The sequence below is a fragment of the Anastrepha ludens genome, chromosome 4 (genome assembly GCF_028408465.1).
Source record: "Anastrepha ludens isolate Willacy chromosome 4, idAnaLude1.1, whole genome shotgun sequence".
In the NCBI taxonomy this organism is placed as follows: Eukaryota; Metazoa; Arthropoda; class Insecta; order Diptera; family Tephritidae; genus Anastrepha; species Anastrepha ludens.
Window position 1 is genome coordinate 13,898,483 of NC_071500.1, and position 12,781 is coordinate 13,911,263.

Sequence of the window (12,781 nt, forward strand, 5' to 3'; positions counted from 1 at the left end):
CATACATACATCCGTACATTCTTATATATAATAATATTTATATAATAAAAACAAAGACGGCACGACGTATTGACAGATTTAGGCAGAACTTCTCCACTATGCCCCTTATGGCAGGCGTGATGATGACTCCGTAAGACAGTGAGATTTTTTGACCAACAGAAATGCACGCAGAGGTTCACCATTGTTGCTCTATGATTTGTTTTGTTATTTTCACATGTCCAAGTAGTTGCCGTCGAACGGAAACTTGCGGCCTAAATGCCATGCACAAGCTCACTCAGCTGTATTGGGCGCTGTAGATACCTAGACCATATATGCATGCATATGCATGTGTGATAGCTTGAAACTTGCGATAACCTTTGCCGCGCTTTTCAGCGACTACTGGTAGATAACCAGCTCTGGGTTGCAAGCGCTTGCCGAGTTTAGTTTGATACCAAAATCTATTTAAACGTGTGCCAACTCTAAACGAGACTTCAGTTCTCTCTCTGGTACAGCGCGTGTACGCTTAGCCAGCTCTTAAGTAAAACTTTAACTGGATTCTTGGCTTATTTAAGTTTGATTGCTGCAATAATAATTTCTTAATGTAGAAACGCGTTTTAAGTGTGGAAAATTTGTTGATTTTTTTCAATTGTGCAAAAATCTGTAATAATTACAAAAACTGTTCTAAAGTTTGTGTCTGCGATTTAAACAGCAAAACAAGTATTTGTCAAAACAAAAAACAAATCAACAGCAAAATGATGTACGAACGTCAAACCTCATTTGAGAAGGTTAGTGAGGTGCATTCAAAAAAACTTTGAAAATGTGAATGTTAAATTTTTTAATTAAGTATTTATAATAGACACAATATGAATTATAAAAAAACTGGCATAATTGTGAGCAAAACAGAAGTGGCGAGATGATAAGGTTTTTCAAGATGTATGCAAATATTTTTGAAAGTCAAGTTAAAAGTGAATTTAATTATTAAGTGATTAAATCGTCCAATTCTCGGTCTGCCTCGTGATGATATCCTTCATTTATATATTTATAAAGGGTGGTTAAGTTTTAAGGGCCGGTGTCGATTTTGAATAAAACACAATTTTTTTAGGAAATTATTATCATTTCTCTTCATTATGATAATATTGGTACGGCTCAATTACATGTGGAACAAAATATTGGCCAAATGGCCGCCGCAGGCTCGGCGGCACACCTCCATCCGATGGTTCAAATTTTCGATAACGTTGAGGCATAATTGAGGTGTTCTATGCGGTTAATGTGCCGAATTATCTCATCTTTTAGCTCTTGAAATGTTGCTGGTTTATGAACGTATACCTTTTCTTTCAAATAACCCCAAAGAAAGAAGTCCAACGGAGTCGTTGCCGTTTAGGTGTGGTTCACATTCAACATCGGCCCTTGAAATTTAACCTCCCTATATATATATATATTATATATTATATATATTATATATATATATACATTATATATATATATATATTAGGGCGGGTCGATCTAAAAATCGCTCATTGCTCTGAGAAAATCGTATTCTAGGGATCCAAATAAGAAACTTTGCTGAAGGAATCATACCTCTAAAACGAATTCTGATGTTCCCCCAATTTGGGTCGAACTTTTTAGTTTCTTTTCTCATGTAAAGTCCAAAAATGGTGCTATTTTGAAATGATTGTATGGGGAACCCCCCAGGGGAGTTCCAGGGGGTATGCCACTGGCATGGGTGGATCGGCCGTCCAAAGTTAGTGGGGTCGGTCATACATTTGGACTCGATTGGAGCACTCTAAATGGGTCAAAGTGGGATTTTTCGTTTGACCCAAATTGGGGGACATCAGAATTCGTTTTAGAGGTATGATTCCTTCGGCAAAGTTTCTTATTTTGATCCCTAGAATACGATTTTCACAGAGCAATGAGCGATTTTTAAATCGACCCGCTCTACTATATACTACCCTTTTTGCTACAAGGCACATAGCGTCGCTATAAAAATATTCCAATTTTCTTAATCTAAAGATGGGGATTTTATCTCCCTCCAGCTTTTATTTTGGGCTACAATTTCGAGGTCAGTCTACCTTCTCCAGGTATGTGCTGGGCGTGCCGACCTACGGTTGCTTTGCGGATGCCATTTGATGGCCATTTTCGTTAGGTCTCCCGTTGATCTATGCAGAACGTGGCCAATCCATCACCATTTCCTTTCCCTAACTTCAACGATAATAGCATCTTGTTGCGTTGTCTCACATAGTCTATTATTCGTAACGACTTCTGTCCAGAGAGTGTCGCAAGCACTTGTTGATAAAAACTTGTACTGACTTTACATTGGGGTTGAAAGTTTTTATTTTTATGCGTGTTGACAAAAAGAAGATCCTCCAAACTGGTTGTAGTCGCCCAAAAGACTGTCTTGCTTTCTGGAGCCTATAACGAATCATAGCTGGTAATAATACCTGCCAGGTAGCACAAGGAGTTGATATCCGCGATCGGCAGAACCGTTGTTATTGCATTGATTCGTAGTGTTTTGGTCATACTAATATTGATTGTGAGGACCTAGCAGGCTGTCACTTCTGCAAAGCGTTGGATTTTTGCGGTCATGCCAGTAAAGCAAGAGTAAGCAGACACATATCGCCTTGATGACGGTTCCGAGTCGCGCATCGTTTGCATGGGAACAGTTCTTTATGATAATACACCAGGAATATCTGATAGAGCTTTTCCTGAAAAATATTAAACATATTTACAATATTGGAGTTTACTCCTTTTGAGCGAGCTCCTCCTTTTACACAAATGCACGAACCCATAGTTTTAGTCCACACCGAACAGCAGATGGTTTTTTACGAAGAGTTTTTTTATGACACTCGGAAATTTGCCATTGCCTGACCAGGGGCGACCAGTATTAGAAACAACTTTCTCTATTATTTGAAGTTTCATGTAGGGATATTTGAACCTATGCACTTCCGAATGGTAATCGCGCATGAGTTCGTGTAACTACGGTGGCCACATTGAATAAATAATATAAAATTCGAATTATTATTACTCAGAATTATAAAGGGTGGTTTAGTTTCAAGGACCGGTATTGATTTTCAACAAAATACAAATTTTTTTACAAAATGATTGTCATTCCTCTTTATTATGATAATATTGCTATGGATCAATTACGTATGGTACAAAATATCGGCCAAATGGCCTGAGGTTCTGTGCCGTTAATGTGCCGAATTATCTCATCCTTTAGCTCTTGAATTGTTGCTGGCATATCGACGTACACCTTTTCTTTCAAATAACCCCAAAGAAAGAAGTCCAACGGTGTCAAATCACATGATCTTGGCGGCCAATTGACATCGCCGCGACGTGAGATTATTCGGCCATCAAATTTTTCGCGCAAAAGAGTCATTGTTTCGTTTGCTGTGTGACAAATGGCACCGTCCTGTTGAAACCACATATCGTCCACGTCCATATCTTCCAATTCGGGCCATAAAAAGTTCGTTATCATCTCACGATAGCGAACACTATTCACAGTAACTGTCTGACCAGCCTCATTTTGGAAAAAATAGGGCCCAATGATGCCGTCGGCCCATAAACCGCACCAAACAGTCACTATTTGTGAGTGGATTCATTTTTCGGCAATCATTCTTGGATTATCATTCGCCCAAATGCGGCAATTTTGCTTTTTGACGAATCCACTGAGGTAAAAATGTGTCTCATCACTGAAGATGATTTTCTTCGAAAATTGGTCATCCACTGTTACCCGTTTTCATAATAAGCCGGAATAACTTTAACGTGTTGCTCGATTGTGTGTCTTTCCATGGTTCAAATTGAGTTAGTCCGCAATTGAAAAATTTCAAATAAAATGCAGAAATAGTTTGATGTTTAGGTGTGGTTCACATTCAATATCGGCCCTTAAAATTTAACCACCCTTTACTGGAAAATGCGGCTGGAACAGGTTGCACACTTTACCCCACTCCTATCATCTGTCATTGTTCATGGTAAAGCATCTGGTAAAGCTTTCTCACTCAGTGCTAGTGGTTAATGCTGTTGGTTTGTTGAAATATAAACAACTTTTTTCGTGGTTATTAAATAAAGTCTTGCCTACTTGCGTGAGTTATTTGTATTAGATACCTCTTTAAACATTTAAGCGCTTTTGATAAGCCTTACAAATGTCAGCCAGCACTTTAACTTTTCGTCGAAATCGATGTCAATTAAAAACATCAAGTGCGGCAAAGTCGTTCTTAGCCTTTGGTGATTTTGTCGACCCAAGACCGATTTGCCCTGTGCTTTGCTATTACCAGTGCTTGATAACGGATCGAATAGTTTGAGTATTACTGCGTTTGCATTCATTCCATTTTATCTTAATTTGCTAAAATTTATCTATGGCTTTGTAAGAAGCAATACTCAGCGTCGAAATCACGCGAAAATACTTTATTATCCTGTGAGAACTTTACTCTCGAACACTCCAAGATCGCCTATTGCGATGTTGTCTTTATTCAAACGTCCACGTCGAAAAGTCGATAGGTGGGTTGTGTTTGTTTTTTGCACTCTTATCGCCTACTCAGTCTGAAGTAAAGTATAACTCATTGATTAAAATTAACTAACGAAACGAAATGAAACCCTTAACACACAGCTGTTCTTATTAATTTTGGTATCTAAATGCGAATGGATGTAAATATTTTACTTTTCCCACTTGGTGGTGAAATTCAAAAAATGACTGACCAACCCAATCTGCAGACAGATATAGTCGTACACTTTCTGGATTCATCAAATCCAACTCAGCCTTACTTTGCAATAAACAAGAAAGTATACAAGAAATTCGAGTTATTTGAAATTGATTGCGATAATAATTCTCTTAAACATATTCGGCATTTAGTTTTTAGTTGCATTTCGCAGCTTCTTGGGATCTAAATTTTGTCTAACATTACTGTCGGTTGGCTCAAGCATTCAAAAGTTCATCATCATCATCATAGCATCTCAGTTTGGAGTGAACCATTGCGTATGTTACAATTTGCTTCCATGTCACTTGGTCTTCAATTTTTATCAGCATCAGTTCATAGTTCGATGCCTTCTTCTATGTCATCTCCCGTTGTTCTGAGAAGCACGTCTAACTTTCTAAGTTTCAATAATTTTAAGTTATTCTATCGTGTAAAATTGTATATTTGTATACTTGAAAAACGTTAAAGATGACATAAAAAAAGGTTTCGCCTAGGAATTATTCGCTACTGACATCTAGTCTTCTGAAAGACCCTGTATTAATTTCATGCTATCGTGTACACGAACAGGCTGCTCGAATCATTCTGAGCCTTTTTATAACATTGTTACGTTTTTTTTTTTTCAAATGAAAGAAGTCCTCTGGGTTCGGTCACTGCGTTGCTAAATAAAAGTCAGAAACAAATGGCAATACAATTTGCTTGTTTCGTTTAATTTCAATTCCTAATCACTTCATATCACTTTGTGCGTTCACACGTCCACACAAACAACTGAAGACTGAATAGCCTCTGCGTACAAAGGGTGATCAATTTAGAGACTTCGGATTTTAAATTGAAATAAGACAACGAAAATTCAAATTTATTGGGCAATTATTTTTTAATAACAATTCATGAAATTTATGCTTCAAAGATAATCCGTTTCAAATGTTGGCCTCAACTGTACCGTAAATTGGCTATCTGTTAAAACCAATTTGAATAACTTGCTGAAGGACTTTAATCGGTATATCGTCAATAATTTTATTAAAGTTTGCGCCCATATCACAGTGGTGGTCAATCCACTGATCTGAGACGGGCAATGAATTGTTCACCCAAGCGACAACGCTGTAAATCCATTGTTTCACAGGCAGTATGGCAAGTAGCGCGCTCCGCCGTCTTGTTGGAAACAAATGTTGTGAAGATCACGGGCTTCAATTTCCGGCATCAAAACTTCGTTTATCATGGCGCGACAGAATTCGCCATTCACTGTTACTTTGGTGCCAGTATCGTCTTTGAAGAAACTTGGCCCGATGATTCCTCCATTCAATGAATGACTTTGGATTTTTGTTTTTTTTTTTGGCGGTGAGGTTGGGTTAAAAATGCCTTCGTACCATATAGTAACCGTCACTACTACGAGTGTGTTGATTCCACTAAAAATATCGCTCCTCTTCTCTTGGATTTTTTCCTCCACCCCGTGACTGCTTCCGCATTGCTTCGAGGTAGAGGGCCAAGACAGTGTCCTAAGGAGTACACTTACTTACTCACCCTGCGTCCAGGGTCGCCTGTTTTGAGAAACCTATGCTCAATGCTCTTCAGCATAACTTTCCATTTCGCGCTTCTTTATTCGGATAATATCCTCCACAAAATTTGCGACGGCATTCCATTTTTCTTCGTCTAACATCATTTTCTCGATAATTTCTTCAGGTTTAAATACATCAAAAGCTCGTTGCAGATCTGTTCTCTCTACGTTCCACCTCTCGCATTTAAAGAAGGAGTGCTCCGCATCATCATACTCAGTAACTCCATATATGCAGTTTGGCAGGCTCATTTTTCCCATTCGCCACAAATACTTGCGAAAGGACTAATGTCCGGACAAAAACTGTGTGAGGTAATAGTTAACCTCACCGTGCTTTCTTTCTACCCACTTTTTTAGATTGGGTATTAGTCTCGCTGTCCATCTACCACACCGTTCAGAGTTCCATCTTGCCTGCCAAAGTGTGAGCGTTTGAACTCTAATATCGGAGAAGCGTGGTCCTGGGATTCCTGTGTTTTTTGCCTCCCATCTCCGTTGGCTTTGGATTGGGTCAGTTACTAAGCCGAAAATGGGTCTCATCGCTGAACACCATAAGTTGGCCTGAGCGCGCGATAAAATTGTATATTACGATTTCTAAATGTTGTTGAGGTGTAAGTCTTTCGATGATGAATTGCCAGTGAATACTGTAAAAATTATGTACTTAATTTGGCAGCAGTCACGCGTGATCTGTCACAAAACCCCTATTGGAAAATGTTCTTCCAATCTGGTCACCCTTTATATGTACATACATATGTTTAATGCTATCGTAATTTCGAGTTACTGAAACTCATATTTTTTGGCAACTTCTTTCTTGTCATCTCCCATTTTTTTGTTTGCTTTTTGTTCCTCATGCATGCGGTATTATTGCCAGACATTTCGCGAATGTTCATGATGCATCACAATAGGTATGTCTAATAGCTGCCTATAACCGACAGTTTTGAACGTTTTCGAAGGTCAAGTGCATTCATCAGCTGTATTGACTAAGAAACAGAGTAGACGATATATTCGTATGCTTTGTATTGAAATTTCATTTTGATTAGTCGCGAAATGTTCACATTGATTGGAAAAAAGCTCACAGCTCGGGAGATCCAACCCAACGTGCACAGTATGGGCAGCTACAGCAGCCCCTTCAGTGATTCACGTGCTTGAGCGAACTTTGGAAGTGCCATCGCTTTCCCATCAAATATTTTATTAATCTACATACATACGCATTATCATTTACATTTCTACAATTTGGCCTTTGTTTATTTCCGGCCCGAAGTATTGAGATTGTGATTTCGCTTTCGTAAATTGCCGGCAATTTTTCTTTGTCCACTCAACTCTGTGAGGTACTTGTATTTAAAAGGTGCATAACCTTTCTCAAACTGAGTTGATAAAGAATTCACAAAGTTACAACAGTGACTTTGCGAGGCTTTGGTAGATTTGCAAAATCGCTTCATTATAGGTATATGAACCAATGCCGTTCCGTAAATTTATAATGCTGAGATACTCGTACAACAATCTCATCTTGTATGTCTCTTCTGTGTCCACTTTTTAGCCGACGCGCATCGATGGCTCTTCATACATCGCCGAGGGTATTGATAAGAAGGAGGGGCGCAGCACTTGTCTATTGTATACGCTCAAGGATCAGAGTAGCGGCTCGCTTGCCAAAAGTTTGAAGATCTTTACGAAGCACCAGGTCAATCTGCTGCACATCGAGTCACGTTCGTCGGTGCGTGTGCCCGGCTATGAGTTCTTTGTGGAATGCGACACAACACTGGGCGCATTAGGCAATGCTATTGACGAGTTGCGTGAGCAGTGCAGTTATTTCAATATCATTTCACGTGACTACAAGGATAACAGTTCGGCCGTGCCTTGGTTTCCCCGCAGAATACGCGATCTAGATCGTTTCGCTAATCAAATTCTCAGTTATGGATCAGAGTTGGATTCTGATCATCCTGGCTTTACCGATCCCGTCTATCGTCAAAGAAGGTAAACAGAGTAGTTTTATTTAAATGCTGAAATGACACGTTTTTTAATATTTTATTTCGTGAACTTTCAGAAAGTATTTCGCCGATATCGCCTACAACTACAAACATGGCGAGCCATTGCCACACGTCGATTACACCAAGGAAGAGATTGCGACTTGGAGTGTGATTTTTAAAAATCTCACCAAATTATATAAGACGCATGCTTGTCGCGAATACAATCACGTTTTTCCACTGTTGGTAGATAATTGTGGATTCCGAGAGGACAATATTCCGCAGTTGGAGGATGTTTCTAACTTTTTGAAAGGTGAGCTGATGCTGGATTTATTTCTTATAAAGGCCTCACAAAATTGGCTAGATAGGTTTTTATTTTCAAATGGATAAATTTTGAACAGCAGAATACTTATATGTAAGCAAGAAAGCATTCGAAAATCTATTTCAATAGGGAACACAAAGATAAGCTAGCAAAGATTAAACTAATTCCCCAACCAACAACCTCTTAATTGGCTTCTCATAATACTAGATCAGTTTGGTGACAGAACATGACAGGGGTTAGGGTTATTGTTAAATGACTGCCCTTTTGTGGGTTCCACTTGGACAGATATTCAAAATTCGTCCATTGTGATACCATACAGGGGAAAGGAGAAGAGAATGAAGAAGGGGCCTTGGGATGATAGCCATGTACGTACGATGAAGGTGGCTAATTTACGTTCGTCATTAGCCTCTTGAAGCCGCTAATGAACTCCACCAGATGTATGATTTTTAAACCCGCAATTTCCGCAGGAATAGCAAAAAAGTGAGTTCCCAGATGTCTTAGTCTTTGCCCGACGCGAGCAGGGCAGCTTAGAAGAAGGTACTGAGATTATTTCAATCCGTTCTTATGCAGAACGGACCAAAGGCAATGCTAAGTCTCACCGCATAGACACCTAGCGGATAATGTCCGGTAAGAATACCCACCATCTCGAATTTCCTGCGGCTTTGTTAGCCTTAGAAGTTCTTCGAGCGCCCCCGTTCTACCCAGAAAGATCTCGCGACTTTGCACGTTTGCGCACTAGCCCAGTGCTCGCTGAGTCGACGCGAGGTTCATATCTCCAGGAGCAAACTACAGGTTCTTAAGGGAAGTGCAATTCTCTCATTTTGCGTTTAAACCTTCTTTAGCAGTTTCGCTCTATGCCGTTGTGACCGTTAACCCAAATGAGCCTTATATCGAAGTATTCGCATGCAATAGAGAGAGAAGCCAGACATTCCTCGACCAGTTTCGAACGCGCAACCAAGGACCTAATTGCCGCTTGGCTGTCGGAAAAAAATATTTAAATCCTGTATGGTAATTAACGAAGTGAGCAACAAAAAATCTAATCTGTTTACTTTGCGTCCAATAGAAGGAAGAAAGAGAGGCCAACCAAGAAAGAGATGAGCTGATGTTGTCGAAGTAGACTTAAAAGTGATGAACGTTCGTAAATGGAGAAATGAGGCAAGAGAGAGAGACTGAATTAGAGGAGGATTGTTGATGAAGCTATGGAGAGAGAGAGAGAGAGTAACCACTCCACTGCTTCCTTAATTGCGGCTGCCTTCGCTTGGGAAGCACTACAGTGGTCCGCTCCTCGCAGTGGTCAGTGGGAGCTCCTCGCAGAATACACGCCCAACAACTCTTCCGTCCAATTTCGAGCCATCCGTGAACAGGTTTTCCATGCCTTGCCTCCAAATGTTGCACCCCGCCCACGCATCCCTTGAGAATCCGTTCGGACCTAGCGTGGGTGTAAAACGATCCAGCACCTTGGGGATGAGTGTAGAAGATGATAACTGTATTAAAGAATTATTAGCCCAATGATTTCGGTTTAACAACAACGGACAAATTGTAAATGAGTTACCATAAATTGCGATTAAATAGCGGTATATATATATCATACATATAATTCACGCAAACACCCTTTTTGGGTGTTCGGCCGAGCTCCTCCTCCTATTTGGGGTGTGCGTCTTGATGTTGTTTCTCAAAATGAAGGGATCTACAGTTTTAAGTCGACTTCGAACTACACATATTTTTTATGTCTATAAGGATTATTTCTAAGGCAGAAGTACAATCGGAGGCTTACGCTTACCTACCGAGGGGTGAGCGCTATTAGATAAGTTTTTCCTTTCGTTTTGTGTTTCATGCACGGAGGTTCGAACCTGTGTATTTTCAAATGGTATTCACCCAGCATCCCATTCGGCTACTGTGGCCGTCGAGAGAGATTAGTGGACCTATAAAAGTTCTTGCCGAGCGAGTTTCATGCCTTGATCTATAAAATGCGTTGTACGCCATAATTTTCTTAGTACACATTAAATTTTACTTAACGTGTGGTTTATATGACCTGAATCCCACTAAATTTTAATTTATTTCATAACCCAGACCGGTTACAACTGGTTTAAATTTGATCGATGTTAGTTTTGGAATGCACTCTTGTGTACTTAAATGAGGCGAGATACATATACTTTAGGCTCTTATTGCATTCTAGTTCAAGTTATTCAGCTTCGTCACGCGGTCAAGACTTCAAAAAAACCTATTGGGCGAGAGAGATAAATTTGGGCATCATCCAAATACACGTTTTCACAGCTCTTAACAATATCTTGAATGAAAATATTTATTTATTTATTTTTATTATAGATTGTACTGGTTTCACTTTGCGTCCAGTTGCTGGTTTGCTCTCTTCACGCGATTTCCTCGCCGGTCTTGCTTTTCGCGTCTTTCACTCCACTCAGTACATTCGCCATCCCAGCAAACCGATGTACACACCCGAACCTGACGTTTGTCACGAGCTATTGGGTCATGTTCCGCTCTTTGCTGATCCTGCATTTGCACAATTCAGTCAAGAAATTGGTTTAGCCTCATTGGGCGCACCCGATGACTACATCGAGAAACTTGCAACGGTAAGTGTTCATTATTCTTTGAGGTGAAAAGATAATTTTATAAACAGTTGGGCGCAATTTTTATTGTTCTTTTTTTTTCAATTCATAGATCTTCTGGTTCACCGTTGAGTATGGTATGTGTCGCCAAGAGGGCGAGTTGAAAGCTTACGGTGCTGGCCTTTTATCTTCCTATGGTGAACTGGAATACTGTCTTTCCGACAAACCTGAACTGAGAGATTTCGATCCAGAAGTTACTGGCATCACCAAGTATCCAATTACACAATTTCAGGAGGTGTACTACGTTGCGGAGAGTTTCGAGAGTGCAAAAGAAAAGACAATGTAAGTCATAAGAACTGAAGAAAGTTTATTCTGTAGGTCTGTATTAATGATATTGATTTTTTAATATTCAGTAAATTCGCCAATTCCATTCCGCGTCCGTTCGGTGTGCGCTACAATGCCTACACTCAGAGTATCGAAGTGCTTGATTCAAAGAAACAAATTCGCAATCTAATGGACGATATCAACTCAGAATTTCAGATATTGCAAAATGCTGTGGAGAAATTGAAGGTGTAAGGGTGTGGAAATATGAGTGAATTTTCTATTGCACTTATTTGGCGCATAATTAACGATAGACTAACTACTTACGTGTATATATCTATAATATTTTTATAAGGGATTATTGTAATCAAATTTTAAAATAAATGAATACATGATAATAAAACAAAAAAAAAAAAATTTGTATGTACCGTTTTTCACATACTGTTCAGCTGATAGTGGGCAGGAATGATTTACTCCTGCACGACAACGCTAGGCTCCATGTTGCACAAGTCGTCAAAGCCGTACTCCAAGATCTCGAATGGGAGGTCCTTCAGCATCCGCCGTGTTCTCCGGACCTTGCACTGAGCGATTACCATCTTTTCTCCTCCCTGTCAAACCGTATGAAAGGCATTACCTTCGATAACCAAGAGGTTCTCAAAAACTGATTCAACAACTTCTTTGATACCAGACCAGGCGATTTTTGGCGGAACGGTATCAACAACGAAGTCCACTTGTGAGATAACTAGACACGTTTGGCTTAGAATGCATGGACACGGAATTAGGTCACTCATCAATCAAACCCGGCCTTCCATTAGTAAGAGGGAAATGTATGGGGCTTTCCTCAAATGTCTTCTCTCACAGCAGCAGAGACGCGGAGGTTGTGGATAGCGTTGAACACTTTCTCTGCCACTATTCTGCTCTTGTCAGAATGCAATTTGGATGTGCAGCGGACTTAGAATCGGTAGCCATCCACAGTATTTTGTCTTTCATCGGAGAGATGAAGTGGTTTCACCCCACTTGAATCCGAACTAGTGGCATCACAATGGACTTCTATGCGCTTTCAACAAGACGGTGTGACAAATTTATTTCGAACGAATCCCCCAAGAGCAGTAATTTATGTTTTGAATTTAGCGACAATTATATCCACTCTTCCGGACGGACAGCACAAGGTAAGAAGAGCATCAGACCTTCTGAAGCCTACTACAACTGTGATGTAAAGAAGCGCATTTTCGGTATCGGATTTGTGATGGGAGAGAAACTTCGCTACAAAATAATTTTGTTCATTGCCATGGACGAGCGACTAGCCGACATTCGCACCGAGGCAAGATTCTTCAGCATTTCACTCAATTTTAACCACTTCTCGATGGAAGAGAAGAACGAAGCGACCAAAGTTTACTTCTATT

General features: G+C 39.9%; 1 protein-coding gene across 1 annotated transcript; it reads left to right on the forward strand.

Annotated features, from left to right (window-relative positions):
* The first annotated feature begins 488 nt into the window (after positions 1-488).
* LOC128861243 (protein henna) lies at positions 489-11,780 on the forward strand. Its single transcript, XM_054099220.1, has 6 exons — positions 489-764; positions 7,748-8,181; positions 8,252-8,484; positions 10,819-11,081; positions 11,170-11,399; positions 11,471-11,780. The coding sequence occupies exons 1-6, from the start codon at positions 732-734 to the stop codon at positions 11,631-11,633; spliced, it is 1,356 nt and encodes a 451-aa protein (XP_053955195.1). The 5' UTR covers positions 489-731; the 3' UTR covers positions 11,634-11,780.
* Positions 11,781-12,781: the final 1,001 nt, after the last annotated feature.

Excerpts from the sequence above, each read along its gene's own strand:
- LOC128861243 (XM_054099220.1), top strand. The coding sequence starts at position 732 with ATGATGTACGAACGTCAAACCTCATTTGAGAAG. Across the intron at positions 8,182-8,251 it reads CCCGTCTATCGTCAAAGAAG|AAAGTATTTCGCCGATATCG; the intron begins GTAAACAGAGTA and ends GTGAACTTTCAG. Across the intron at positions 8,485-10,818 it reads TGTTTCTAACTTTTTGAAAG|ATTGTACTGGTTTCACTTTG; the intron begins GTGAGCTGATGC and ends TTTTTATTATAG.